This window comes from Mustela nivalis (genome assembly GCF_964662115.1).
Source record: "Mustela nivalis genome assembly, chromosome: 17".
Taxonomy (NCBI): Eukaryota; Metazoa; Chordata; class Mammalia; order Carnivora; family Mustelidae; genus Mustela; species Mustela nivalis.
Window position 1 is genome coordinate 38,552,859 of NC_139036.1, and position 27,486 is coordinate 38,580,344.

At 49.5% G+C, this 27,486-nt stretch overlaps 2 protein-coding genes across 2 annotated transcripts in view; one reads left to right on the plus strand and one right to left on the minus strand.

The window, feature by feature from the left end:
• The first annotated feature begins 427 nt into the window (after window positions 1-427).
• On the plus strand, window positions 428-3,636 carry HOXB13 (homeobox B13). Its single transcript, XM_082706786.1, has 3 exons — window positions 428-1,166; window positions 1,982-2,211; window positions 3,477-3,636. Exons 1-3 carry the CDS (start codon window positions 554-556, stop codon window positions 3,552-3,554), a joined length of 921 nt encoding a protein of 306 aa, XP_082562912.1. The 5' UTR covers window positions 428-553; the 3' UTR covers window positions 3,555-3,636.
• Window positions 3,637-4,557: 921 nt separating this feature from the next.
• The window catches only part of LOC309850625 (uncharacterized protein), a 52,128-nt gene continuing 29,199 nt past the window's right edge, over window positions 4,558-27,486 (minus strand). The window contains exons 3-7 of the mRNA XM_082704815.1: window positions 7,880-7,978; window positions 7,644-7,668; window positions 7,183-7,501; window positions 5,400-5,522; window positions 4,558-5,026 (exon numbers count right to left, since the gene is read on the minus strand). Coding sequence (XP_082560941.1) covers window positions 4,984-5,026; window positions 5,400-5,522; window positions 7,183-7,501; window positions 7,644-7,668; window positions 7,880-7,978 — 609 coding nt within the window. The 3' untranslated portion in view covers window positions 4,558-4,983. The remainder of the gene's footprint in view (window positions 5,027-5,399; window positions 5,523-7,182; window positions 7,502-7,643; window positions 7,669-7,879; window positions 7,979-27,486) is intronic.

Consider the following 27,486-nt stretch of genomic DNA (forward strand, 5'->3'; position numbering starts at 1 on the left):
GAGACGACGCGCACTTTATAGGGAGAGCTTTTTATTCTCTCGTTAAACCTGCCAAAGCACGGGAGACGGGGAGGGAGAGGAGGCGGGCGGAGGTGGGGTTGGCTCCTTGTCTTCTCTCCCTCCTTCTCCTCCCAGTTCTCCCCGCCCCCTCCCGCCACGGAGCTCGGTTTCCCCGAACTGGGAAGAGGCTTTCCTTGCTGTTCCTGTTTTCCAATGCAATAAAAGAGAGGGAGAGGGAGAGAGGGGAGGAGAAAGGGAGGGAGGGAGGAAGGAGCGGGCGAGAGAAAGACAGAAGCAGGGTAAAGTATTTTCGCAATTTCTGCCATGAAGATTTTATGAGCTTCTCTTCCCGGGGCTGCAGCCAATCAGCGCGCGTGCCCTGGCACCTGCGTGTCCTGCGTCAGGACGGCCGGGCTGGAGCGAAGGCTGGCGCCCTGCGAGCTGGGAGCGATTTAAAAACGCCTTGGATTCCTGGGGGCCCGGGTGGGGAGAGCGAGCTGGGCGCCCCCCGGATCCCCCACCCCCGGCACCCCATGAGCCGAGCCTCGGCCCCATGGAGCCCGGCGATTATGCCACCCTGGACGGGGCCAAGGCCATGGAAGGCTTGCCCGGAGCCGGAGGGAGCCGGAATCTAGCCGCCCGCTCCCCCCTCCCCAGCCACCCCGCCGCCGCCGGGGCCCCTCCGCTGCTGCCCGCCGCCGTCAGCTATGCCCCCCTGGACCTGCCGGGCTCTGCGGAACCGCCAAAGCAGTGCCACCCGTGCCCCGGGGTGCCCCAGGGGACGGCCCCCGCTGCGGTGCCCTATGGCTACTTTGGAGGCGGGTACTATTCCTGCCGGGTGTCCCGGAGCTCGCTGAAGCCCTGTGCCCAGGCGGCCACCCTCGCTGCCTACCCCGCCGAGACCGCCGCGCCCGGGGAGGAGTACCCCAGCCGGCCCACCGAGTTTGCCTTCTATCCGGGGTACCCAGGACCCTACCAGCCAATGGCCAGTTACCTGGATGTGTCGGTGGTGCAGACTCTGGGCGCCCCGGGGGAGCCCCGCCACGACTCCCTGCTGCCTGTGGACAGTTACCAGCCCTGGGCCCTCACCGGGGGCTGGAATGGCCAGATGTGTTGCCAGGGGGAACAGAACCCACCGGGTCCCTTCTGGAAGGCGGCATTTGCAGGTAACTTGGCCCGCTATTTTGGGTCCCGTTGGTGCTGTCAGGGAGGTTGTAGGCCAGGCTGTCATGGGAGGAAGTGAAGGGAGCCGTGGCTGTGGGCTTTGCCAACCTAGGAGGCCTTGGGACCAGCTTTTCATTAGGTCCGAGTGTTTGGTTCTTTTTGCTGCTACGGGGCTCAAGCTGTTTCCACCTCTCAGATCCCAGGTTTAATTCCACCAAAATGACTCAATTCAGTGAGTAGGGGAGGTGGGGTGGGTAGGAACATAGATATCAGATATTCTGTAAAGAATTCAAGCCCTCATTTTGTCTCAGATGAATTTTTCAGTTTCCAAAGCAAATTTTAGATTTCCTGAAGTCATAACTTAGGGGTGCGTATATGTGTGCATGTCGTGTGTGTTTGTGTGTGGTGTGTGTGCGCGTGCGCGTGTAAATGCATGCCCTTCTCTACTTAATTTGCCTGCAGGATCTATAAGAGTGGCCAAGAGGCTGAAAATGCATGTGAGGGTGGGTATGTGTGACTGTGGGCAAAGGTCTGGCCATGCGTGATGGGTGTGTTTGCAGACCTGCAGTCAGTCGCGAGGACAGTGATAGGTGATGGTGGCCTGCAGAAGCCTGGTCTTTCCAAGCCTGAGCGGTCATCAGAAACCAGCCGGAAGTCAAAGTGTCCCCTGGTGCTCTGGGGGAGAGTGTATGCATGTCCAGAAGGTGATCTGGGTGCTCCTGTAGGATTACTTAGCTTGTGGGGCCGGGGGTCTTTGCCTGGGCTTGTGGGCAGAGGTCTGAACGAGATTTTCTCTCCCTCCTTCTCCTGGGCGCAGAGTCAGGTGTGCAGCACCCTCCAGATGGCTGCGCCTTCCGACGTGGCCGAAAGAAGCGCATTCCTTACAGCAAGGGCCAGTTGCGGGAGCTGGAGCTCGAGTATTCAGCGAACAAGTTCATCACCAAGGACAAGAGGCGCAAGATCTCGGCAGCCACCAGCCTCTCAGAGCGCCAGATCACCATCTGGTTTCAGAACCGCCGGGTTAAGGAGAAGAAAGTCCTGGCCAAGGTCAAGACCACCACTAATCCGTGAGGGAGATCCCTGGCTGGGGAGGTGAGGGAGAAGTGGGAGTATCCTGGGGAGACCCAGAGTCCAAGGGTGCCAGGCTAGAGCACAGGACTCTGTTGAGGGGCTCCCAGGCCACAGCTCCTGGGCTGTTCCTCAGGGATGGCCTGGGTGCCCCTGTGTGTTCTAGGCTGCCCATGAGGCCCAGAGTTACAGTTCAGTTCACCAGAGTAACACACCACCCACAGGGCCCGTGGCAGTCATAATCATTCATCCTGGTGGTGGCAGTAATCACCATAACCAGTATGAGTTACTATGATAATTAGTTTCATATTTTCTAATTAGAGCTCTGAAGAGCACTTTAGAAACTGCTTGCATGAATTGAGTTGATTATGAATAAACTTGGAGGGAGACTCAAGGCAGGGAAGCTTCCTCTGGATCCACTTTCGTTTCCAAATCCCATCCCCCATCCCAGTAACTGCAGCAGAGAGGAGAAAAGGCAGATTCATCCCTGGGACTACTGTTTCTTATTTAGCATTTTTCTAAGATGACCCCTGGGCAGGATGGACAAACCTAGAGGGCACCTCTCCCTCCCTCCCTGCCACTCCCAAGGTTGTACCCGGCCGTCTCAGAAAGTCCCACTGTGAACTCTTAGATTTTGTCCTTGGGTGAAAACGAAGCCAGAGAGCTGCCCTCCTGAGTCCAAGTCCTCCTTCCTGCAGAAAAACTGAGTTTGAGAAAGCGCCTGGATAATTCTCCATCTCTCATTTCCTTCCCTAAACTTTCCAAGTCTTCCCTTAACGTTCCCAGTGGTTTTGTCTGGGTTATGGTTCATTGGGCATTTGGGAGCTGCATGAGATAGGTATTTGTGGCCTTGTAGACGTGCCCCTCCCAGGCACAAATAGTAACAGAACTAGAGAGTAGAACGTGACCCTACTGGCAGGCACGTCGCAAACACGCTGGAATAGCCAGGCTGGAGAGAAAACCGGAAAATGACCCTTCACTACCTATTCCCCCTGTTTGCCTCCCCTTGGTACCAAGAGAAGCTTGCAGGGGGCCTCGGGCCTGGGAAATGGGACAGGCCCTTTTGTGTGTGTGTGTCAGGGGAGAACAGCGAGTGGCAGAAACCCAGAGACCAAGGTCAGGCATCTTAGGCAACTGGGGCTGCAGATTTCTTGTCACTTTGCCCTGGTTTAGTCCAAGTGCCCTGAAACCTGGGTGGATGGAAGATCATGTTGGCACCTACTCTCTTTTCTTCATCCACGTAGATAGAGACTCATAGTATGGAATTCCAGAAACCTGGGGCAGACTGGCTGTTTGCAGAGCTGCAGAGCCCAGGACCCTGACATGGAGTCTTCACCTCTGTGCTGCCTCCCTCCTGCTGTGTACCTGGGCCCAGGGCCCTGTGGGATTCAAGACCATGGTCCCGCAGCCAAGTCAGTGGGTTTGCCCTGGGTCTTCCTGTAGCCTGGGCTGGGGCATCCGGGCAGACACACTCCCAGCGATCCATAACCAGCCCAGGTTCCAAGTGGAGAGGACCTGTACCACACATGATCCAAGCCACCATCGGAGCAGCCTGTGAGGCCCGCGGTACTGCCACAATGGCCTCTAGGAGCTGGCTCAGCCTCGTGGTTCTCCAGGAAGCCCTGTGTTGCCCAGGGTTTGGGGTGTTTACAGCCCACTGTTGGGTGGGACCCTAGTCCTGGCTCCTCTCCTGGGAATGAGATGGGAAGCAACTCAGATTCTCCTAAAATCTATTTACCAAAGAGGAACCCAGGGCTAAGGGGAAAGGCCCCAAAGATTGCCAGTCACCCTCCCCTCTTGGGTCTCGAAAGACTGTGTGGGCTTTGGGGTGTGTGTGTGTGTCAATTTTGTGATTAAAAAAACAAAAAGCAAAAAACAACAACAACCTTCCAAGCCCCGTGGTCCAGTTTAAGCTCTTGGGTAAAGCGCCTGGCTCAGAGGAAGTACTTCCTGCCTTTCACAGTCTCCTTCAAGGGTCTCCGGCAAGTAGCTTTGAACTTTGCAGGTTCTCAAGAATAGTGTGTGCAGACCCCTCCCTCACCACTTCAGAAATGGCGATACTTCAGTGCCTATGGTCATGGGGGCAGGGTGTGGGACACATCAAGGGGGGTCCATGGTGCGGGGTCCCCACAGGAGGAGAGGAAAAGCCCCACAAGGGGCTGACACTTTAGGACTAAACTAGCCAGCCTAGCTGGAGGCCTGAAAGAGACCTCGAGACTCTGCTCTCCCAAGGCTCTATCTCCTCCACACCGTTACCAGGGACTGAAAGTTTCGTTCTATTACCCGTTCGCAATAATTTCCAGAACGAACAAAAGATTTGGGATTATAGAGATTTATTATAAACTCAATGTGAGTTTGTGGACTATTACAAAGCCAAGGGCGCCCCCTGCCGGCATAAGTTTGCTATCTCAGGGAAACTCGCCAGGCGGCTGGGCCTTAACCTCCCAACCGAGCCTCTGGCTTCGGATGCCTGGGGTGTCGGGCCTCCGGGGGTGGAGGGTTTGGGGCAGCTTGTGAGAGAGCCAGGATCCGGAGCTGCCTGGAATTGGGCCAACGTACCGGCAGATGGATCGGTCCAGCGAGCGGGAGAGCCAGGAAGAAGGCAAGGAGGGCAGCACGAGAGACGTGGAATAAACAGGCCAGTCGGGCTTCCAGGAGCAGGACTGCGGCACCTTCTGCCCCGGGTCTTGGACTTCAAGCGGCTGGAGTGTTATCTTCCTCCGCAGGGCAGTTCGCGGCGACACCGCCCCCTCATATCCCCCCTCCCCGCCCCGCCCAGGGATGAACTTGGAACCTGTGCAAAACAAAAAAATTTAAATTTCTTTTGGCTTTAAATCCTTTCATGAAACCCCTTTCCAAACACCATTTTTACTCCCGAGGCAAATTAGACACCCTCCCACCGAGACCGAGCATTTAAAAATCTCTCGCTAATTTGTGTTCCATTTCAACAAAACCCATCTACCCGCAGTCGCTTGTCTGCAGCGATTTGGTTTGGACTAGGGCCATCTGCAGCTACTGGGCAGCGTGTCTTGCTAAAAATTATTCAGCCTGAAACATGCGAACACAACGTTCATAAATAGGCGAATTCAGACAACATTCTCATAAACAAATGCCCGGGGAAGCGTACAAATAGATTCCCGAAAATACCCCCGAGCGTCTTTATCTACCAGCGACGCATAATTGTCCTCGGAGCTGCCCTCCACGCCCTCTCCCGGACTCCGAGCTGAACACCTCCGGCTGCGAGTCTCAGCAGGCGTCCAAACGGGATCAGAGTGTCGCGTCTACGCCGGCTGCAGAACCGAAATCAGGTCTAACTCCAAAGCCGTTGTATTTTATTAGGCTTCCGGAGACTGAATTAGGGGGGGCACTGGTGGAGAACTGCATAGACGCGACCTCTGGAAGCTCTTTTCGAATCTAAATTCCCGCGGCAGCCCGGCGGAGAGCCAGGCGGGGGGAGGCTCCAGCCCTGGGGTCCTTTACTCACGCTGGCGAACGCTGCTGGCCGCTCGGGACACCCCCCGCCCCCACCGTGGCTGCGGCCGGCGAGAATCCGCACCGCTGTGTCCCCCGCCCTCCCCCCGCCTTACTGTGAGTCGCTCCAGAGCCGGAAGCTGCCCCCGCGGCTGGAAAAAGGCCCTGATCAAGCCCCGCCAGCGCTCCCAGCGGCCCGGCTCCCCTCCTCCAACGAGAAAACTGCCCTCCCCGCCTCCCCTTCATTAAAGTTTTATCCGAGGCCCTAAGTGCTGCACTTTAATTAGGCTTCCTTCGGGGGAAGCTCTGCGCCGCCGCCTGCGTCCGGTCTAATAGAAGCCGCAGAGCTACTACAATGGTGGGTTAGATACGTCAACCTCCAATAAAGCGCGGGGCGCCTGCTGCGCGGGGGCCAAGGAAGGCCGTGCTGCTGTTTTTGAAGGAATTTGTCTCTTCTTCTCCCAGACCTGAACAGTTCCTCTCCAGGAAAGGGGGCAGAAAGCCCTAGAGCGAGCCCTCGGCCTCTCACCTGAGTGGGACACCCCTCTGTTCCCCGCCCCCGCCCCTCCCCCCCGTCGCGCACCTCCCCCCGCCCCTCCCCCCCCGTCGCGCACCTCCACCCCCCCTCCCCCCGCCTCCGCCGCTAATCTGGGCCTGGAGAGATACTTAAAAACTCCAGTGGGGGCACTGATGCCAGCCTTTCTGCCTCCGTCGGCTACAAGTTGCCTCTGTCTAGAAAGGGGGTGGGGGGTGGTCGATGGGGGGAAGGAAAGAGTTCCACCACTGGCTCCCCTCCCCTAAACTGCCCCCGAAGTGAGAGAGGGGACGGCGGCAGCAAGAGTTCAGTCGCCCCCAGAATGAGGAAAAGCGACAGCTTTTGCCCGAGCCCGGAGGGAGGGGCAGGGACTTTGCCATTGAACTTGAAGTTTCTGGTAGGTGGTCTTCAACGCCTCCGCCCTTACTCTCTTAAATGCTTTGCAGGAAGAGGGGGAAAGGGGGAGGAGGGGTGTGGGGGGCACCTCCGGTCTTGGGAAGGCGGGAGAAGGTCAAGCGGCGGGGGAAAGCCTGGAGGGACCTGAAGAAGGGCTGGGGACTCCGAGGTTGGGGGGAGGCGAGGAGGCCTCTGTATGCACTGGGGAGGAGACACTCCGGCCTTCGCCCGAAGTGGGGAGCCTTCTGTTGTGCGCCTTCTCCCTGAGCCCCGCCCCAGACTCTGCTGGTAGAGGGGCACCCAGTGCCGCGCTCCTCTCCTTTCTCCTCTAGCCTAAGGTGAGGCAGCGGAGCCCTGCGCCGCTCCGCTCGGGAGGCTGAAACCTCCAGGCCGGCTCCTGCCGAGCTCAAGGCCTTGACGCAAGCTGAATCCCGGCCGGCCTTTGCAGAGAGAACACGAGTGTTGTGCACCCATTCCTCAGACCAGGGACTGGCTAGTTTCAATACCTCCAAGAGTGCGTTTCTCCGTAATAAGGTAAACGAACTGACCCATGGGCCGAAGGCGTTGCCGCTCTGTCTGGGACCCGCTTCAGAAAGCTCTGGAAAGGTCTTCCCAGGAATGCGGAGAGTCCACGATCTAGGCGGGCAAGGAAGGGCGGGTAAAAGGAACTCGAGCCCAGAGACTGACCACCAGGCGAGGGCATCTCCACTTTGGTTCCTGGAGAGACGCGCAGCTGCGGGAGTGGAAAGCGCTTCGTAGCATGCGGGACGGGCGTGGCCTGGGCAGGGGACAGGCTGGCAGGTGGGAACGAGCGCCAGCCACCAGGCCCCCCAGATGACCGCTGTTGGTCTCCGAGTGGATGGAGTCCTGGCAGAGACAAAGTCAATATTATTGTTAATGCTACTGCTATTGTTCTTATTTAAAAATCAGAATTCTTTGCAACACACCTGTTTTTGAAAACTCAGTGAAAATTAACTGTAATGAAAACGCTGATGATTGACTAACTCACCGTTAAGAGAAAGGCTCTGGCCCTTAAAAAGATAAATCGGAGGGGGCGCCTGGGTGGCTCAGCGGGTTAAAGCCTCTGCCTTCGGCTCAGGTCATGATCCCCGGGTCCTGGGATCGAGCCCCGCGTCGGGCTCTCTGCCCCGCAGGGAACCTGCGTCCTCCTTTCTCTCTGCCTGCTTCTCTGCCTGCTTGTGATCTCTGTCAAATAAATAAAATCTTTAAAAAAAATTAAAAAAAAAAAAGATAAATCGGAGGGCGTATGGCTGGCTCCTGGGAAGAGTGTGGGACTTCATTTCCGAGTGGAGAGTTCAAGCCCCATGTTGGGTGTAGAGATGACTTAAATACATAAAAGGTAAAAAACAAATTCAGTCTATTTTAGTCTCTGAACCGCTGTCTCCCCACCCCCCACCATTCCTGAATCGTTTCCAGAAGCTTGGTAAGCGCCAGGATCTGAGGAGCAGCTGGAGGGGATCCACGCTGCTGGTGTTATGTGGACAGGGTTCAGAGCTGCAGGAGGGGGGCACTTGCCCAAGTCGTTAGGCACTGACACTGCTAATCCTTTGGTTTTAAGGGGAACACAGTAATCTACACGCACACTCTGGACTCACCGGTACCCATTTTCCCTCCCTCCAAGCGAACGCCTCCTGCTCATGCCCCCTTTGGAGCTACTGCTCTCACACTGACAAAACCTACAATTGGGTGCACACTTCATAAAATGAGGAAATTGAGACCAAGAGAGGGTAAATTACTTGATCAGAGTCCCTCGGCCTGCTGCAGCAGAGCCGAACCCCAAAGCAAGAGCTCTTTTTTTTTTTTTTTTAAGATTTTATTTATTTATTTGTCAGACAGAGATCACAAGTAGGCAGAGAGTCAGGTAGAGAGAGAGGGGAAAGCGGGCTCCCCGCCGAGCAGAGAGCCCAATGCGGGGCTCCATCCCAGGACCCTGGGATCAGGACCTGAGCTGAAGGCAGAGGCTTTAACCCACTGAGCCACCCAGGCGTCCCAAAGCAGGAGCTCTTAATGTCTAAAATCCTCTGTCTACACCACCCGGAGAAATCAGGAATCCCAGTCTCTTCCTGCATGTCCCTTTTCACAAGGGCCCCCTGGACACTGGCAAACACCTGTTTGCATCAGCAGCCAGCTTCTGATGCCACACAGGTGCACTTAAACTCCTTACACCTACCTTCACCTGGGTGCACCAGGCAGATTTGCATAAGTGCAAACAACACCACCATCAACACGTGATTAAAGACAAACGGAAATTTAGTTCAATCCACTACTCATTTACCCAGGGCCTATCGCGTGCAGAATCTTCCCCTGGGGGTGGGAGGTTTTTGGAGAGACATTGGAAAGACCATCTCCCATCCCACTGAGCCCTGCCTCACGCTTGCCGCCAGTTCTTGGGTCTACAGCTTCCTCAGATGGGACCTCTGACGTCGCGTGGTGGGGTCCATGACTACAACCAGAACAAGTCTTTCTCACAAGGACTGAGAAAGATTCGCCTCTCTCCCCGTGGCATCTGGGGGAGTTTCCCAGAAAAGGTCTTGGAGTAACACCTTGAAAGATGTTTATAACATAAATCCAGGAGGGAAGATGCGAGCAAAACTCGGGGAGGAGGCTGGAAAACGCAGGCTGTGCAGAGATCAGTGGGGCCCGGGGCTTTGGCTGGGAAGAGCAGGCAGAGGAGCGGGCACGGGCGTCAGCACCGAGTTCTGAGAGCTGGGCCAAGCCTGCGCGGTGAGCCGCCGCTTGTAGCCGTTCCTACGGTGACCGCCCCACTCCGGCGCAGACGGGACTGCACCAAATGTCGGCGTCGGCTACCGGCCGGGCACCGCTGGCCCCAGGCATGGGAAAGGAGACAGCGGGCCTGGTACCCTTCCTGAGGACCCTGGGCTCTCCATTCTAGCCTCGTCCTAGACCTGCGCTCGGCCTTTGTCCGACTGACGGTTGAAGTTCACTGCCCTCCCCCCTCCACGCAGGGTTTTGTCATCGAACTTGAGCCAGGCCATAAACATTCCTTCACCCCTCGGGGAGCTGGATCCGGGCGCGGAGCGGGCGGAGAGAAAGGGGGCAGGGGAGGGTTGTGGAAGGACCCGGAACGCAGAGGCCGGGCCGCTCCCAGCCAAGCCTGCACTGCTTTATCAACAAGCGTCTGTTCTTTGTCTTGCGCGGAAAACTCGCCAGGTCTGCGTTAAAAATCCCGGTTATTGAGGCTCTCCAGCAAGTGAGAGCCGTGTAGTAGTCAGGATCCACATAATGGCAGCTTTTTCATTTTCACTCTTTCCTAAGTCATGTTTTCTTACCTTATTTTTAGGCAGCAAAATCCCCTATATATTTTTTTTTAATCCCTAGGAAAAACAAACGCATAAATAGCAAAGGAGGGGCGCCTGACGGGCCTAGTCGGTGGAGCCCGAACTCTTGATCTCGGGGCTGATGAGTTCAAGCCCCATGTTGGGTGTAGAGATTACTTAAAAAATAAAATCTTAAAAAATTAAATACCCAAAGAATAATAGCTAGAGCAGATGGATTATTAGAGAACATTCGAGTACGTTATTCTGAGAAGGTCGCCTCTGTTTTCAAAGCGCCCCTCCCCCGGTGGGGTGATTGCAGCCGGCAGCCGCGGAGGCCTAAGGAGCCCTCGGTCTCCTCAGGCTCTGGAACCTTGAACTTGGGAAATGGGGCGTCCTCCCCACCCCCACGTTCGTGGCCGAGAACATACTGGCCTGCCGAGACGCCAGACCTGGGAAGCTGGCGCGGCCTTCCCAGCGACAGGGCGGCGGAGGCTGCACAGAGCGGCGTGTGGAGACGGAGTTGCGGATTTGGGTTTTTTCCATTTTCTTCTTCTTCTTCTTCTTCTCCAACCCCCCCCCCCCTTTTTTTCCTTTTTTCTTTTTAAGGAATCTAGGATCCTGGAGCAAGGGAGGATCAAAGACTTTATCCTGCGGTCTCTTCCTGGCTGCATAAACTGCAGTGTCCTGGGGACAGGGCGCGCAGGGTAGGGGGGACTCTGCTACTCCAGGTCCCGGTGGCGGCCGGCTTCCCCTCCCTGGCGGGTCGGCGACCGTCAAGAAGGCACCCAATACCGCCGAACCAACGAAGAAGCACCTGGCCTCCTGATTTGGGGTCAGATCTAGAGCCGGGAGGCAGCGCCACCCTGGCAAACCCGAGAAGAGGCCTGAGGGAGTTGTCGGGATGAGAGGCTCCCCGTTCTCCCCAGCCCCCCATTTGGTTTTTGCCTGCTACGGGACTCGGATCGAAGGGGTTTGTCCTTTCATCTTCCTCGGCGACCTTGGATCCCCAGGCTTTCTGGGTCCTGGAAAGACCCCAGCCAGGCCTTCTCCCTTTGTCTAACTTTGCCCGAGACGGGGGGGGGGGGGGGGGGGGGAGGGGGAGGCGTGGCACCTGGGTCAAATTCACCGACCAGGGCCACATCTTTTAGGGCAGGTGGGGCCAAGGTTGGCACCCAGACCAGGAGCACCCTAAGCAATCAGGACTTTGTGTGTGTGTAGTGGGGGGTGGGAAGCTGGGGGCGAGGAGGGGGAGGAGGCGGGGAGGCAGAAGCCGGTAGAAGGGCTTTTCAATTTTAGTTTGTTGTTCGATTCTCACATCCCTGCGCTGGCCTCCCCTCATCTCTGTACAGGAGAAATCACGGGATCGATCGGAAACGAAGGCGTTTGTGTGGAAAAATAAATGTCAAGATCTCATGGAGTGAGCTTCCCAGAAATGGTAGTAAGTCTTTGGCACTTGGGTCGTTTTTGCGTTAGTCCGGTCCCGCGTTTGTGAAAATTAAGGATTTACAGTGTTGGACACAACCTTTTCTGTGGAATCCGATTCTGAGTAAAAGAGGCCACATCTAAAGTTGCCCAAAGGCTTCAGACTAAAACACATTGAAATGATTACCCCCAACATTCTTGCCTTAAAAAAAAAAAAAAAAAAACCCTCAAAGTACAAAAAACATATCCAGATCACAGAAAATGAAATGTGGAGCTTTAAATCCATGCCTATTTTAAAAACTAATTTTAGTAAACAAGCATTTAAGCATTTAAAACATTTTTTTTTTTCCATTTGAGATTTTAGTACTCCTGTTTTACAACCAACTTTTGTGTCCCCTCCTCCCCACCTTAGTTCTACGCATCCTGTCCTGGTTTTCTTTTCTTTTTAATTTTTTAAAAAGCAAGCTCTACGCCCACTGTGGGGTTTGAACTCAAATCCTGATATGACTGACCCAGCCAGGCGCCCCATGATTTTAAGAAACACTATACTCTGACTACATCCTAGGCAATTTTCCAGGTTATTACAGTCTTCAAAATGCCATTTAAAAAACCACATAGGGGTGCCTGGGTGGCTCAGTGGGTTAAAGCCTCTGCCTTCAGCTCAGGTCATGATCCCAGGGTCCTGGCATGGAGCCCCGAATGGGCTCTTTGCTCAGCGGGGAGCCTGCCCCCCCCACCCGCCTGCCTCTCTGCCTACTTTTGATCTCTGTCAAATGAATAAATAAAATCTTTAAAAATAAATAAATAACCACATAATGTGCCAAAAAATAAGTTGTGTAATTTAGAAAACCATTTCCCCAAATGTTTGTCATTTTGTTTGATCCACATCTAAAAAGAAAATAGGTTTTTTTCCTAATTAGAAAAGTAACAAATTCCATCATCCAGAATCTCAAAGATAAAAAATACAATGACAAAAATAAAATCCATCCCATAGTCTACCACCTAAAGTTTATCAAAGCTAATATTTTGTTGTATTTTCTTCAGTTGTTTTTCCTTCCCTATGCATATGATTTCAAAACTGAGTTTCTGCATGAACATTTGTGTATCTTGCCTGTTAATTTAATATTATTCTCCATGTCATTAAATGTTCTCCAAGAGCATGGTTTTAAGGATTGCATAGTATCTAGTCCTTGAGGTATGTCATCAGGTGGAAAACCATTTCTACATTTATGGATCATGGAGATAGTTTCCATGTTTACTTTAAAAAATAATTCATCAGCGAGAAGGAGAACACTGTTATGCCCCTAAGTATGTTCGATAGGGAGATGGGAGTTGAATCTTCAAAATTCAAGCACTAGAATGCTTCACATTTTCTAGGTAAAAAATTCCTCCTCCCCAGTATTGATTGGGAGGGAACAAAAGGGGGGCCCTTTAGAGTGCTTAAAATATTCCACGTTTCTATCAGGGTGGTGGTCACACGGGTGGGGATGCCTGTGAAAGATTAATTAAGCGAAACACGTAAGATTGGTACACTTATAAAAATTTTAAACTGCTCTCACAGTCTTGCAAATTTATGTCTGTTTCCATAGAGAAAGAACAATGCAGGAAACGGGTTGAGGAAGGGAGGGAGGGGTGGGGACCAGCCCAAACTGGATCGAGGCACCCCTTGGCTAGGTTCACACAGCCCCAAAGTAAATATTTGACAGCTAGTGCTGAGGGGGAGAAAAAGAGACTGGCCCTTCTCCCTGCCCCCAGCGCTAGCCCTTGTTAAGGAAAGATGGGTTTTCTTTTCCTTTTTTTTTTTTTTTTAAGATTTCATTTATTTATTTGACAGAGAGAGAGACATAGCGAGAGAGGGAACACAAGCAGGGGGAGTGGGAGAGGGAGAAAGCAGGGAGCCGGATGCGAGGCTGGATCTCAGGGCCCCAGGATCATGACCCGAGGCCACCCAGGTGCCCCGGATTTTCTATTATAGTTGCGCTCCATTCCGTGGCTTTGAATTTCCCTGGTGAGCAGGGGAGGAGTAAAAGTAGGGTAGAAGAGGTTTATAAAGAAGGTTAAGATGAACAAATAAGCAGCTGACCCTGCTAGCATTGTCATGGGAAATAGAAGTGGGCTGCTTTCTACATGATGTAAAAATTTTTAAAAATCTCAGGAAAAAGATTAATTTTGGATCTGTGTTGCCATCTACTTTTTCACTTAGGGAGATGGCCAACAGGACCCAGAGCCTTTGGGGATAACTGCCCTCCCAGTTGACAAGGAGGAGCCCAGAGTGCTGTCTGGTGTCTGAGTCTGGTTTTATTGGCACTACCTGGTGTGGCCCTGTGTGCTGGCCGGAACACGTGCTTAGTCCTTGGGATGCGGGAGGAGAGGAGAAAACCCTTCAAACTATTTGGCACCAGTCATTTCTTGATGTCCTTCGGATAGAAGATAGTTACAACCAGTTCAGCTATGATTTTTTTATTCATAAAAAAGTTCAGCTATGACATTTTAATTTTTTATTTATTCACTTACTTTTTATTTATCTTTATTAATTTAATTTAATTTTTTAAATTAAAAAAAGTTTTATTTATTTATTTGTCAGAGAGAGAGAGCAGGCACTCTTAAGCAAGGACAGTGGCAGGAAGAGGAAGAAGCAGGCTCCCTGCTGAGGGGCTCCAGGCTCCCTCCTCCAGCTCCCTGCTTGAGCCCAATGCCGGTCTCCATCCCAATGCGGGCCTCGATCCCAGGACCCTGGAATCATGACCTGAGCGGAAGGGAGATCCTTAACCAACTAAGCCATCCAGGCATCCCTTTAATTTTTTTTTAAGTAGACTTCCCACCCAAAATGGGGCTTGAACTCACAACCCTCCACCAATCAAGCCAGCCAGGTGCCCAGTGATTTTCAATTCTTTTTTTTTTTTTTTAAAGATTTTATTTATTTGACAGAGAGATCACAAGTGGGCAGAGAGAGAGGGGGAAGCAGGCTCCCCGCTGAGCAGAGAGCCCAATGCGGGGCTCGATCCCAGGACCCTGAGATCATGACCTGGGCAGAAGGCAGAGGCCCAACCCACTGAGCCACCCAGGCGCCCCTGATTTTGAATTCATTGTCATTTAATTCCCTTTCAGTTAGGATTGGAATGAAATTGGATTTTTTTTAAAGATTTTATTTATTTATTTGACAGAGAGAGATTACAAGTAGGCAGAGCAGCAGGCAGAGAGAGAGAAAGGAGGAAGCAGGCTCCCTGCTGAGCAGAGAGCCCGATGCAGGACTCGATCCCAGGACCCTGAGATCATGACCTGAGCCGAAGGCAGCGGCTTAACCCACTGAGCCACCCAGGCGCCTTGAAATTGGATTTTTAATATCTGATGAAGACATCAAAGACATCTTTCTATGTCAGGAAAAGATATTGTGGGTGTTTTATAAAAAAAGCTTCTCTCCCCCCCACTTTTGAGGTAGAACATAATTCAATAAAGTGCATTGATTTTTAAATACATGGCTCAAAGAATATTTCCCCATGGAATCATCATTCAGAACAAGATATAGAACATTTCCTGCACCCATGGAGGTTCCTTTTCAGTATATCCCAGAGATGATTGCTATTCTGATTTCCATTGCTATGAATTAGTTTTACTTTGAAATTCATATAAGTAGAATCGTATGGTAGACTCTTTGGGTCTGCTTTATGCCATTCCACAAAATGTGTGATTTGTCTACGTTGGTGTGTGTATCAGTAGTTTATTCTTTGAAACTGCTCTATGCTATTCCATTGTATGGACATACCACAACTAGTTTATCCATTCACCCTTTTTTTTTTTTTTTAAAGATTTTATTTATTTATTTGACAGACAGAGATCACAAGTAGGCAGAGAGGCAGGTGGTGGTGGTGGGGGGGAAACAGGCTCCCAGCGGAGCAGAGAGCCCAATGTGGGTCTCAGTCCCAGGACTCTGAGATCATGACCTGAGCCAAAGGCAGATCCTCAACCCACTGAGCCACCCAGGTGCCCCTATCCATTCACCTCTTGATAGATATTGAAATTGTTTCTATTTTTTGCTACTATGAATATTCTTGAACAGTTCTTCTGGTGGAAAAATCCACTCATTTCCTATAGAATTTCTGGATTATAGGGTAGATAATGTGTTTAACTTCACTAGCTATGTGGCGTCTTTAAAAATCAAATTATTTATACAACAGTCCTAATTTCCCTACAACTGGCGCAAGTGCTCAGATGTAAGAGGAAGAAAAACCCAACATGGATGGATATGATTACATTTACTAGAATTTCTATAATAAGCTTATTGTGCAGTCTTAATGACTTGGATCCTTGGGATAGCAGAAATTTGTGTTTGCTGATAACAGCATTAAGACTCAGGCTCTGGTACTTCTTGTAGCCTCTCTCCACCCATCCAGTCCTAAAGCACAGTTGCATCCACAAATTACATCTGTGTGGATCTCACTGAACCGACAAATGCAAGTGCAAAGAGTCAGGGCAAAGAAAAACCATGACCGAGGTCAATGGTCAGGATCAGTGGGGCCCAGCGGCTCAGGGGCAGGGGCCAGGGTGGAGGGGTTGGTTCGTGCTAAAAAATGGAAGCGATTCTCTGGGGTCCTGATCTGGAAGCTGAGTTATGACGGGAAATTTATTGCCCTGTGGTCTTTTAACAAGATGTGATCTATCTTCCTGGGCAGAACTTCCATTACTGGTGATGGGTGCCTGGAGCCAGCTTATTAAAAACCATCATTTCAACCCCCAAAGCGAAGGTGCCACAGTATGTTGGAACAGAATGCTAATTTCCAGCTCCACATCATAATCTGGGACATGGAGAGAGTATCATGAGCATTTTAATATTCAAGAGGAAGGACACCCAGTGCTATTTCTGCAGCTACCCCTCTGAGCCCAGAGAGCATTAGGAGCTGACTTTATTTCTCGGGCCCCACGCCCTGGTCCCCCAGGTTGACACACCACTCAGGCTCTCCCCTGTGCTTTGATCTGCTTCTGGACATGGCCTTGGCCTGGTCTCAGACAGAGCTGACATCTGTGTACAGCAGCTGTGGTGGATTGGATTGAGCAGTGAACTTTGAGTTGATGGGTTGGATTCAAGTCCCAGCTTTCTCCCATGAGAAAGCCCTCTTATGTTTGTATGGTGCTATTTAATTATTTATTTATTTATATTGTTAAAATTTTTATTTTTTATTTTATATTATTTTTTAAAAAATATTTTTTTTATTTATTTGTTTGACAGACAGAGATTACAAGTAGGCAGAGAGGCAGGCAGAGAGAGAGGGAAGCAGCCTCCCGGCTGAGCAAAGAACTGGATGTGGGGCTCCACCCCAGGACACTGGGGATCATGACCAGAGCTGAAGGCAGAGGTTTTAACCCACTGAGCCATGCAGGTGCCCCTATTTTTAAAAATTTTAAAAAGATTTTATTTATTTGAGAGAGAGATAGATTGACAGTCATGGCAACAGAGAGCACAAGCAGCTAGGAGAGGGAGAAGCAGGCTCCCCACTGAGCAGGGAGCCTGACATGGAGCTTGATCCTAGGATGTTGGGACCATGACCTGAGACGAAGGCAGACACTTAACAGACTGAGCCACCCAGGCACCCCTGTATGGTGCTTTTTAATCTTCCAAGTACCTGTGTACCATCTCATCTTCTATCTTGTGTGAGGTACAGGGAAAAAATTGCCCCATTTTACAGAGAGGGTAAATCAATACCCTGGAGGCAGCACCTTGTTTTTTTATTTTTTAAGTTAAAAATTTTATCTATTATCTATCTATCTATCTATCTATCTATCTATCTATCTATCTATCATCTATTTGACAGAGAGATAGTCAGAGAGCACAAGCAGGGGAAATGGCAGAGGGAGAGGGAGAAGCAGGCTTCCCGCTGAGCAGGGAGCCTGATGAGGGGCTCGATCCCAGGACCCTGGGATCATGACCTGAGTCAAAGGCGGTTGCTTAACTGACTGAGTCACTCAGGAGCCCCTTGTTTGTTTTTGGAAGCCTTTACTCATTGGCTTTTGTCTCTCCCCTATGCGCTTCGAGAGTAGATCTAAGAGGTTTGAATGAAGGGAGCAGGAGAAATTTCACGAAGATCTCTCAGGCTTGAACCCATTTTTACACCCCTCCCACAGAGTTTCTCTACTCCCACTCCAGCTGTATTGTCCAAATGATCAATGAACTTTCGATGTCATGCAGGGAGATCTAAGGAGATGGTTGAAAGGGTCAGGACAAGAATTAGCCATGTGACTGAACAGAGTACAAGTACTTAACACTCCAGCCTGTCAGAAGATATGGCATCTGAAATGCTTGGAGTGGGGGCATAGGGACTGGGGACCCTGATTTCTTAGACATGATGGTGGTGGAGATCTCCCCAAGATGGGTAGTTGAAGGGTCATTTTCAGCTGTTATCATAGCAAAATAGTCACAAAGTTCTGAATCTTGGTGTCTATTTTAACAAAAAAAACCACGAATCTTACATCATTGCCACGGAATATCAGCTGTATCCCAATACACGTGGTTGATTTCATGTACTGTCGTGGTTTTTATCACTCATAAAAAACCGCCCTAGCAAGTTGTGTCCCTCCAGGAATCTGGGGTCACGTGCTGTGTGCTTGGCACTCGAGCTGAAGCCTCAAGAGTATTTTCTTCATTCTCCTCTCCCCTTTATTAAAATAGTCGGATAGCCAAAATGAAGTCATCTCAATTTCCAGTTGTTTTAGCATCAGTGGCCTGTAGGAGAAGTCAGTTTGTGCCTACCTGAATCTTTCATCTGGATGTTTAGTGTCGTAGGGTCTGAGGCATGGGAGGGCCAAAAACGTGGTGTCTGGGACCCCTGTCAAGTATGTGTGTAGACGGCAGTTAAAAGCAGTGTTGTCCCCTTCCCAGCATGGCCCCAAATGGGGAGAACTTGGCTTTAGAGGCAGAACTGGGCTTGGACCTGAGAATCAACAACATCCCTGCCTAAGGCTGATCTCCTTCCAATGGTGAGCCAGACTCTGAAACAAAGGATTCCCACCCCGCTTCACTCTCAAAGCAACCAGGGGTTTCCTTCCGTGAGGGAGCCCCTCCTGCAGCCCAGGGTGAGTAACTGGGGGCGGATTCTTGTTTCATTTCAGAGATGATCTGGAGGACTGACCCAAGACCTCTCTCAATAAAAGCATTTTATTTGTCCCCGAGAAGGTTTCCTCGGAAGCCTCTCCCGTGCCCCATGTCCTGTTTGTACTGTGAATGTTTGCATGCCCCAGATTCGCTTTTGGCACAGCTCTTGGGCAGAAGTGTGACTCTCTGGGCTGAGAAGTCTGTCTCCAAGTTGCCAAGGGGTTTCCTAGGGGGCTACCTCTGCCACCTCGGCTTCAGTGAAGAGGCTGACCGGGTCTATCCTGAAGCTTGAATGACACCTCAGTGCTTATCCTCTGCTCTCTAAGAGCAGGAAACTGCAAAGATGAGAAGAATCGGGGTGTGGGGAGGCAAGTGGCCATGAGGCATTTCCGTCCCAGCTCCTCAGTCTTGAACCTCCAAAGGGAGAACTGAACCCAGCAATGATATACCATTGAGTCCCGGTTACCTGCAAGAGAATTTTCTGCTCTGAGTTTCTCTTGGCTAACCTTACGATCCACACTGGTGACCAGGACCTCACCCTCTCCACCTGACTCTCCTGCTGATTCCTTCCCACTGCAGGGAGCTGGAAGTCTGGGGAAAATGAGACCATTGTTGATCTTGGTATTCGAGGGAGAGGACAGCTTCTCTGAAGCTCTGGTTTTGCTTTCTGTGTCACATTGTTCCAGAGAGACAGCGGGTCTAGCCGAGAGGTTGCGGAAATCACCCTCTTCACTCTGCCCTCATAGCATAGCTTGGGACCTTGACTTCAGAGCCCCAAGTCCTGACTCTCCAGGTGCTAGATGAATACCGGTTGGATGAATGAATAAATGGGGCATGAATAAATCAGTATATTCCAGGGAAACCACCATGCATTTACCTGTCACGCAACTAAAACTGCATTGGAAAGGAAAACTGAAAATCAGAAAGCTTATTTGATAGGGGGCGCCTTTCAATGTAAACTGAGAGATAAGATTTTAATATTGTCTTAGGGCACTAATGATATGCCTACCATACCACCCCGTCTTGTCTCAGCCCTATAAGTCATTTCTTTATCCCGAAGTCTTCAGTGTTCCCTTCTTTTTTTTAAGATTTTATTTATTTGACAGAGAGAGACACAGCAAGAGAGGGAACACAAGCAGGGGGAGTGGGAGAGGGAGAAGCAGGCTCCCTACGGAGCAGGGAGTCTGAGGTGGGACTCGATCCGACCCTGAGATCATGACCTGAGCTGAAGGCAGATGCGACACTTAACAACTGAGCCACCCAGGCACCCCAATAAACACTTGTTAATAAAATCCTGATTGTTGGTGCATGGGTGGCTCAGTTAGTTAAACAACTGCTTTCAGCTCCGGTCATGATCCCGGGGTCCCGGGATTGAGTTCCACATCGAGTCCCGCATCGGGGTCCCTGCTCAGTGGGGAGTCTGCTTCTCCTTCTGACCTTCCACCCCCTTGTCCTCTAATTCTCTCCCTCTCAAAAATTAAATAAATAAAATCTAAAAAAAAATCCTGATTGTTAAGTGAAAAAAGGTATAGAATAAGATTATAGGCGTCTACCTTCTGTCTAAAAAGCGGGGGGACAAGAATATATCATCACCAAAGTTATCATTTGCATAAAGATAATCTGCAAGGACATGGAAAGCCACAGTGGTTTCTCTGAGGGGACAGGGTGACAGTGAGAACGGGAGAGAGGAAGACATTGGGTGGGGGAGATTTTTTACTTACATTTTTATAGTTTTTTTTTTTTAATCAGATAATGTATATCTCTTTAAAGTAAAAGAGGTTGTTGAAGTGGTTTAGCCACTGGGGACTATTCTGATGCTGCCCCTGAACTTGTGAGGTGACAGTTCCTCGTGTTTTGTCACCAGCCCATCAGCTCTATGGCAGGTGGCCGGCTGCCCCTGCAGATGGTGATAAAACAGCTTGATATATGGAAAGCCAGGGTAGAGAAGGAAGCGGGGAGAAAAGGGATAGAAAAAGGAACTTTTCTTTTTAATCAGATAACTGGCAGTTCTTTTCATTTAAGGCATTTTATATATATGTGTGTGTGTGTGTGTGTGTGTGTGTATTTGTTGTGTGTATATAGATACATAAATGTATATAATATATCTATTTCACCATATGTGTAATTTTTTTCAAGGAAAACCTAGAAAGAATACAGAAGTCTTCTGAAGGAAGAATTTAACTGACCACTAACGATACAAATTTAAGGTCATGCCAAGAGTTATTCCCCTGGACAAATGTCTCCTCTCTCAGAGAATCAGCTCTGGGAAGAGACTGTGTTTTAGAGATCATGTAAAAGGGAGGGAAAGAGACAGGGGAGAGGGAGAATAAAGCAAAACTGGGGAGAGGGAAAGAAAAGAGGAAAAAAGAGGAGAGAAGAAAGAAAAAAAAATCAGACTTAAAAGGATAGAAAAAAAAAGAGAAAGAATGAGAGCAGGAGAGAGAGACAGATTGGGAGGGAAGCAGAGAGCATGTGTCTGGGAAGGGCTTGGCAGGTAACTCCAAAGCACGCTACCGAAGGGCTCACACACCAGGCAAGACCAGTCCATGCCACCTGCCGACCTGAGATGAGGAGGAAGCCCCACATGCCTGCAGTGGAGTCTCATCCAAGGGTTGGCCTCAGCTGTCCCCCCAGGTGGCAGGCCCTCCCTAGAACCACCTCTACAGCACCAAGCAACAGGGAGGGGAGGGGTCTCTAGGCTTCCTCAGACCTTCCCAGGGCCAGTACCCATTTGCCTCCAGGAGGTGAATGCCAAGGGCAGGCTCCCCTCACAGCCTCAATTGTGCAGGCTCTGGGGATGGCGGCGTCTGGCAGGAACCCACCTGTCCTACTCTTGGTAGTGGGCGAGGTTGCCAGGGGACAATCCAGCCTCCAGCTTCTGGTCTATTTTTTTATTTTTTTCAAGATTTTATTTATTTATTTGACAGACAGAGATCACAGAGAAATAGGCAGAGAGATAAGGAAGCAGGCTCCCTGGGGAGCCTGATTCGGGGCTCTATCCCAGGACCCTGGGATCATGACCTGAGCCGAAGGCAGAGGCTTTAACCCACTGAGCCACCCAGGTGCCCCCAGCTTCTGGTTCTTTTCCTTAACAACTGGGAAGGAGTGGCTGGTATAGGCTTGGCTTCAGATTCCCCCTTCCCGGGCGGGGAGGGTTCTGAAAAGGGACAGAGAAGGCTTGGGCAAGAGTTAAGGTTGTTCATGGAAGAATTTTGACCTTGAGGTTAGCTGCGTCCCTGTGAACCCAGTCAGAGATGAGGGGACGGATGTCCGATTCCAGGTAGGATGAGGGTCTCTGTTCCCTGCTCTGAACTGCTTCCTTTCCATTTGTAGAACACCTGCCAAAGAAAGGGCCTCAGTGGTATCTTGTTAAAAGGGGAGAAAGTTCCAGGCTGTCTTTCCTCGTTAGAGGTTTATTTACTTATTTGAGAGAGAGAGGGAGAGAGAGAGACTGCAAGCCGGGGGAGTGTCAGAAGGAAGGAAGAAAAGCAGAGATGCGGGGCTCAGTCCCAGGACCCTGAGATCGTGACCTGAGCCTAAATTGAGAGTCGGTCACTTACCGGACTGAGTCACCCAGGTGCCCCAGGGTGTCTTTCCCAATCTATGTCAATTGGGTAGATATATTCTATCCTATTACCCACTACCTGGGTCAGTCACTTCTTCCTGATTTCTCTCATTTAGAGTCCTGTCCTCAGACTTCAGCTAGAAAGGAAAATGAACAAAGATATAGAAGAATTCAATGTGATCATAACCAAAAGGATCTAAAGTGTATTTATTTTTAAGATTTTATTTATTTGACAGAGAGAGATCACAAGTAGGCAGAGAGGCAGGCAGAGAGAGAAAGGAAAGGAAGCAGGCTCCCTGCTGAGCAGAGAGGCTGATGCCGTGCTTGATCCCAGGACCCTGAGACCGTGACCTGAGCTGAAGGCAGAGGCTTAACCCACTGAGCCACCCAGGCACCCATCTAATGTGTATTTCATCCAATAACAGCAGAATATTCATTGTTTTCAAGTATCCAAGGAGCATATACCAACATAAACCATAATCTGGGCCCTAAAACACACTTCAGCTGATTTAAAACAAATGAAATCAGAACGAATCTGTTCTCTGACCATAATGTAATTAAAATAGAAATCAGTAACAAAAGGATAACATAAAAACGTGAAAATACTTGGAAACTGAGCCATATAGTTCTAAATAATCCATGGACCAAACAGGTAAGTCTCGAGGGAAATTTAAAAATACATTAGGCTGAGTGAAAATGAAAATATAACATTAACATCTGTGGGACACAGCTAAAGCAGGCCTAAGAAAAAAATCTATACCCCTAAATGCATACTTTAGAAAAGAGGAGGGATGCCTGTCTGGCTTAGTTGGTAGAGAATATGATTCCTGATCTCAGGGTCTTGAGTTCAAGCCCTACCCCGGGGCTTGAAAAAAAAAGAAAAGAAAAAAGAGGATAAATCTCAAACCAGTAACCTAAGCTCCCACCTCAAGGACCTATTAAAAAAAAGAGTAAAATAAATTCAAAGTAAGTAGAAATAATAGATAAGAGCAAAAAAACCATGAAATAGAAGACAGAAAAAAGAAAGTAGTAATGGAAAACAGAAAAGAGGGATGCCTGGGTGGCCTAGTCGGTTAAGCATCTCATAAACCCAAGGTCCTGGGATCGAGCCCTGCAGAGGGCTTCTCCCTCTGCCTCCCACTCCCTGCTTGTGCTCCCCGCCCCATCACTCTCTGACAAATAAATAAATAAAATCTTAAAAAAATAAACAGAAAAAAAGAAAAAATCAATAAAACGAGGAGCTGATTATCTGAAAAGATCAATAAACTTCCAGCAAGATAGACACATTCATTTTTAAAATTTTTTTTAAAAGATTTTATTTATGGGGCGCCTGGGTGTCTCAGTGGGTTAAAGCCTCTGCCTTTGGCTCAGGTCATGATCCCAGGGTCCTGGGATCCAGCCCTGCCTCGGGCTCTCTGCTCAGTGGGGAGCCTGCTTCCTCCTCTCTCTCTGCCTGCCTCTGCCTACTTGTGACCTCTGTCTGTCAAATAAATACATAAAATCTTTTAAAAAAGAAGATTTTATGTATTTATTTGACACAGAGAGAGAGAACACAAGCAAGGGGAGCAGCAGGCAGAGGGAGAGGGAGAGGCAGGCTCCCTGCTGAGCAGAGAGCATGATGTGGGGCTCAATCCCAGGACCCTGAGATCAGGACCCGAGCCGAAGTCAGAGGCTTAACCCACTGAGCCACCCAGTGCCCCAAGAAAGACATTTAAAAAGAGAGAAAGAACACATCATCAATATTGGGAATGGAATAGGAGATCTCACTGTAGACATGACAGGCATCAACTGGATCACAGGGAGAAGTTCCCGGCTGGCTCTGTCGGTGAATCATGTGACTCTTGGTCTCCAGCTTCTGCGTTTGAGCCCCATGTTAGGCATGGAGATTACTTAAGAGTATTTTTTTTTTTCAATTAAAAAAAGGAGAATGGGGGAATGGTGTGTAGCAAGTTGCATAATGGCCTCCTAAGATATTAGTTCCCAATCCCTGGAACCCATAAATATTACCTTGTTTGGAGGAAGGGGCTTTGCAACTGTGAGTTAAGTAAGTAAACAGGGATTTAAGTAAGGTTTCTGAGATTATCCTAGCGGGTCCTACTACCATCACTAGTGTCCTTATGAGAGAGCAGCAAAGGGGGATGTAACACACAGAAGAGGGGAAGGCCATGTGACCATGGAAGAAGAGATGGAAGTGACGTGACCACAAGGCAAGGAATGCTGGCTGAAACCGAAAGATGGAAAATGCAAGGAACGGGGCGGGGGGGGGGGTGCTTGGCTGGCTCAGTTGGCAGAACATGTGACGCTAGATCTCAGGGTTGTGAGCTGAAGCCCGACATTGGGTGTAGAGATCCCCAGAGCCTGGGGCACCTGATGGCTCAGTCGTTAAGCATCTGCCTTCAGCTCAGATCATGATCCTAGGGTCCTGGGATTGAGCGCCATATCCCGCTCCCTGCTTAGCGGGAAGCCTGCTTCTCCCTTTCTCTCTGCAGCTTCCCCTGCTTGTGTTCCCTCTTTTGCTGTGTCTCTCTGTGTCAAATAAATAAAAATCTTTAATTAAAATAAAAAAAAAAGAGAGATACCCAGAGCCTCTGGAGGGAGTGTAGTCTCATCACCTTGATTTCGGTCCATTGATCCTGGTTTTGAATTCCTGGCCTCCAGAACCCTGACAGAATGCACTGAATTTTTTTTTTTTTTTCATTTTTTAAGATGACGTGGGGCCCAAACTCACAACCCTGTGATCAAGACCCAAGTTGAGTTCAAGAGTCAGATGCCTAACTGACTGAGCCACCCAGGCCCCCCAAATTTAATGTTGTTTTAAGCCACTAAGTTAATTTGTTATAGCAGTCACAGGAGGCCAAAACACTGACCACCTCTACACACACGAATTTGGCAACTTAAATGAAATGTACCGATTCCTCAAATAACACAGACTACACAACTCATCTGCTATGAAAGAGGTCATTTGAATAGTCCTATGACTATCTTTTAAAAAATATTTTTATTTATTTATTTGACAGACAGAAACCACAAGTAGGCCAACCGGCAGGCAGAGAGAGAGAGGAGGAAGCAGGCTCCCCGCTGGGCAGAGAGCCCGATGTGGGGCTCGATCCCAGGACCCCTGGGATCATGACCCAAGCTGAAGGTAGAGGCTTAACCACTGAGCTACCCAGGTGCCTCAATAGTCCTATGACTATTAAGGAAATTGAATTTATAATGAACTCCCACCCCTGTCATTTCCAGGCCTAGATGGTTTCACTGGAGAATTCTACCAAACATTTAAAGCAGAATTAATCTCTACACAGTTTCTTGCAGAAAACAGAAGAGGGGGAATACTTAGCAATTCATTTTATGAAACTAGTATTACCATGATATAAAAATCAGAGAAAGACAGTACCAATACACACACACATCCCTACAGACCAAAATCCCCAATGAATATAGATGTGCAAATGTATTAGCAAATAGAATTCAGCAAAATACAGAAAGAAATATATACCGTGACCAGGTGGAGTTTATTTCAGGGATGCAAGACTGATTCAGTATTCAAAAATCAATTATTGTAGGAGCCCCTGGGTGGCTCAGTTGGTTCAGTGTCTGCCTTTGGCTCAGGTCATGATCCCAGGGTCCTGGGATCGAGCCCCGCATCGGGCTTTCTGCTCAGCAGGGAGCCTGCTTCCTCCCTCTCTCTGCCTTCCTTTCTGCCCACTTGTGATCTCTGTCTGTAAATAAATAAAATCTTTTAAAAAAATATTGACACTTGTGCAATAAAACACATTAATATTTATTCCAAGTGGGTTAAATGAGGACAATCGCTGGTTTGTATAGGTACCTCTATAAATTCTTCATGTCATTTCAGGTCAGGTTTTGCCCCCAAACAAGTGTGTGCCAAACTTCAGAAAAAGCTTTTGATTTCTCAGAATTTTTGAGATTTCAGAACTGGCAGAAAAGGGGCAATGGAACTGGAATAGGGTTGACTGTGCTTTCTAGACTCCCTTCCAACAAAGGGTGGCTGTTTCTAGACTCCCTTCCAGCAAAGGGTGGCTGTTTCTAGACTCCCTTCCAACGAAAGGTGGCCATGGATGACTAAATTCTCACCGACAGAATGAGAGCAGAAGTGAGGAGGGCCACTTAGGGTCCGAACTCTAAGACAGCGGGGGAAGCTGGGCCTACTAGCCAGCTTCCATCAAGATGAGGAAAAAGTCCTCATATTGCCAAAGCAACACTATGGAAGGAACCAGAGTTCTGAGATGGCCACGTGGGGAAGAATCCTTACTAACTTGGACCGCTCAACTCAGGACTGCCACGGGGGACAGAAAGAAACTTCTATTCTTTCAGTCACTGGATTTTTGTCTCCAAACCACTTAGTCTTGAACGAATAAATAGAAGAGACAAGTGCTGCACAAAATAAAGATGGAAAACGTAGTGCCTCATCTCACGGGGTTCTAGTTTAAGGAAGGAAAATCAGTCACATACAGCAAGTTCTAATAAAATGTGCTACAGCCATAGAGCTGCTACGGAAGAGTGAAGGCCCACAGAGAGGCTTCAGGGAGAATACTCTTGAAAACACGAGGCCTCAGCTGAAGTATGCAGATTGAAAAGGAGTTGGTCAGGATTAGAAAATGGAAAAGGGTATGTTGTGGGTTGAACTGTGTCCCCCTAAAAAAGGAAAGAGATGTTGAAGTTCTAATTTCCCAGTGCCTCAGAACATGATCTTATTTAAGAAAGAGGGTCATTAGAGATCTGATTAGTTAGGATGAGCTCATACTCAAGTAAAATGGGCCCTAAATTCAACATGACTGGTAGCTTTTGTGTCTATCCATTTTTTGCCTATTTTTTATTTTATTTTAATTCCAGTATCATTAACATACAGTGTTTTTCAAATTATTTTATTATTTATATTGACACACAGAGAGAGAGAGAGAGCACAAGCAGGGGCAGGGGCAGGCAGATGGAGAGGGAGAAGCATGGGGCTCAATCCTAGGACTCTGGGATTGAAAGACCCCTCTCCCCTTGCTAAAGGCTTGTTTAAGTAACCTGATGTCCCCAAAGCACCCCCTATCCCCTTGCTGAAGGCTTGATTGTTCCCATAGCCGGATGGCAACACATACCAGGATGTCTATTGTCTGTGATCACCCGGTCTGTCAAAAGAAAAGACAAATGAGGAATAGAGTGTACCTGGGACTTTCCAGAGTGCTGAGCCAAGGCCCACCAGAACAAACCATTGTGTCCTTGCCTTAAACCCAGTGCCTGACAATGCTTGATTTAAATTTACCAATCAGATTCCTGTAACCAAGCATCTGCTTCTGTAAACTCGCTTCCCGCCACCCCAACCCTGCCCTATATAATCTGCTCCCCAACCTAGCCCGGAGCGCTCAGCCCACAAAGGCTGATGCGTCCGCAGGTGCCTGTGTAACCAATAAACCTCTTGCAACTTGCATCCAGTGGAGGCTTGGTGTCTGCTTCTTGGGTGCGGCTCCAGGGT